The following is a 2,545-nucleotide window of genomic DNA, read 5'->3' on the forward strand; positions in this document are numbered from 1 at the left end:
CTAACATTCTGTGATTCTGTGAAATGTAACATACTCTCCAGTGAACATCATTCTACTTAAGAGCTTCAGCCTGAAGGGAATCAACAACATGGAACACGTCAGTGAGCCAAGCAAAAGGTCTTCCTACACACAGGGTGCTAGCCTGGGACTTCAGGAATCAGTCCCCATCCTCACTCATTCATGCTGTGTGTGACACAAAGCAAGTTGATTCTCCCATCCGCTCCTGAATTCTGCACTTTCAAAATGGGCACAAAGCTGTGCTGCAAAGATAAGCTTCATCAAAGAGACAGTCAGAAGTGGTAGGAATAAATAACAAAAATAGCTGCATGCTAGTAAAAATCATAGCTCACACGGAGTACATCTTTCTTCAGAAGACAGATGACTGCAACAGGTCAAGTGAGCAGGGAAATACCAGAACAATTGTAACTGTTCCTTCTTTATTCAAGCAGACTCGTGTGCTAGTGACTCACACAATCAACATTTTGCCTCAAGTGGACACCATTGTATTGCTGGTGGATGGAACCATCTCAGAAATTGGTTCCTACCAAGAACTTTTACAGAGCAATGGGGCCTTTGCAGAATTTCTTCATTCACACGTTACTGCAGAAGAGAAGGCAGGCACTGGTTTAACAGGTAACCCAAATGAGTTGGAATCATTCTTCCTAGGTCTAACTGTCAATTGTTTCCTTAATATTATGCTTAACATTAAAGAACTAGGGGAAGAAGGACAGGATCTGCTGCTGTTCACAGTTGGGAAGATGGAAAAGAGAAGAAAACTGGAAAAGCCAGTCCTACATTTGTTCTATTATGGGCATTCAAAGCAGAGATCCAATCACAGTAAGCTGTCGCTTTGTGTGAGGAAAAATATGCATGTCAAATTGGCTGACTCATCACCTCAAAATTGTTCTTGAATAAACAGTTCCATCTTCATAGACAACAATCATGCAGTAAACAGAGTTATCCACTATATGTGCTATTCTTCAAGCCTCACCTTGATATTTCTACCCTTAGGAACAATTATTTGTAATGAATCTTTCTTGTGTATTAAGATTTTCCCAAAGGCTATATAGGACAAAACAGGATTGTAAAGAACTTAGGAAAAAAAAAAATGCATTTCTTTCACAGCTATGGGAGACAAAGGCACCATCACTTCTAGAAATGCTCCATCACAGGAGAAACTCTTTAGGTAAGCTTAAACCTCTCGCAGACACTGAAGAACTTGCTCCAGAAGCCCATACACACTACACGGAGGCTCTTGCTGAGTATGGGACACGTTTGGGATTGATCTGTAAATTAACAGTAAGAGCAAACAAGCAAAACTCAAGAATAGGTAAGAAACTGTGCTTCAATGTGGATGTTGACTATTGGCTTCTCTGTATTTCATAAGGAGCTGGAATTTGATCCAGAGCTCATGTGTAAGGCATGTTGATACATTTGCTTGCTGCTCACTTCCCAGGGGGCTGTAAGGTCTGACTCATTCAAACCAGTCACAGCCAGCGAATGCCAAAAGCCTCTGTTAACAGCTTGACAGAGCCCAGTGTCTGTGATAAATATGGACAACAGCTGGGTCACTCTGGAAGACCCCAAAAACTGCAGCCCTCAAAACAGGCATGAATATCGGGGTGGATGGGTAAGGAGATGCAGCTTTAAAATTCTGCCTTGGCTAAAAACTGAAAGGATTTTTGTTTCTTTTATGAAGTGACAATTCAGTTAAATCATCTGCTATGGGAAGGGAGACTGTTCCTGTAAGCCAAGACTGTGCCACTGCTGCAGCCACTGAAGGAAGATTAACCAAGGGAGAGAAATCTCAGCATGGCAGGGTAAGTACAGCACCTTCCTGTAAAACAAAGACACACACTATGGGTTTGTTACTGACCCACTCACGGCAGGCAGGTCAGCTCACTGCCTAAGTTAAACCCGTGCAACTCCAGGGAAGTCAGTAGAGCTGTTCAAGTTTGCCCTATAATAAAGACAAAGTCATTTCAGCATTATTTTACATAACACCTTCTATGCAAACTGTATCTCTCTGGAGATCTCCCTGATCTAAGCACTGGTTCCAAAATAGGAATAATGCATGTACATTACAGAGAGCCCATTATGGAAATGAGAGGGAGAAAAAAAAATTATGACCACTTGTGGAGACAGATCCTGATTCAAGAGTTGTGCTGAAGGGGGAAAGCGCACTGAGGCAATCAGGGTGAGGTGGTGGCAAGTGACAGAAGAGGATAGATTACAAGGGACTTGTAATCTTGAGTCTATTCACAAATTCTTGAGGCTGGTGGGAAGGGGCAAAGAGGCACATCACTGTTCCCATCTTGCCCAAGGGAAACACCTCAGAAGGCTGAGGCAAGGAGGATACTGTGAAAGGAAAGCAGCAGACACAGGGTTCCAGCTAGGAGGAGTCAGGCACGGATGATGTGTGTATTCCAGGCATGTTGTAGCAGGAGTAAAACATGGGGAGAAAACAACCAGCTGAGGCTACACACTGGTACTGAGAAGAGATGAAAGTAAGAAGTCAGAAACCTCAAAGGATGCAGCTCTTTCC

The 2,545-nt window shown here is 43.0% G+C and overlaps 1 protein-coding gene across 1 annotated transcript in view; it reads left to right on the forward strand.

Moving 5' to 3' along the window:
• Positions 1-449: 449 nt before the first annotated feature.
• Positions 450-2,545, forward strand: part of LOC104467631 (multidrug resistance-associated protein 1-like) — a gene marked incomplete at its 5' end in the record, with an annotated part of 9,662 nt that continues 7,566 nt past the window's right edge. Inside the window, 3 exon segments of the mRNA XM_010081474.1 lie at positions 450-633; positions 1,126-1,186; positions 1,700-1,820. Of these exon segments, the coding sequence (XP_010079776.1) occupies positions 450-633; positions 1,126-1,186; positions 1,700-1,820 (366 nt within the window).

Source organism: Pterocles gutturalis, unplaced genomic scaffold, assembly GCF_000699245.1.
Source record: "Pterocles gutturalis isolate BGI_N339 unplaced genomic scaffold, ASM69924v1 scaffold27984, whole genome shotgun sequence".
Taxonomy (NCBI): Eukaryota; Metazoa; Chordata; class Aves; order Pterocliformes; family Pteroclidae; genus Pterocles; species Pterocles gutturalis.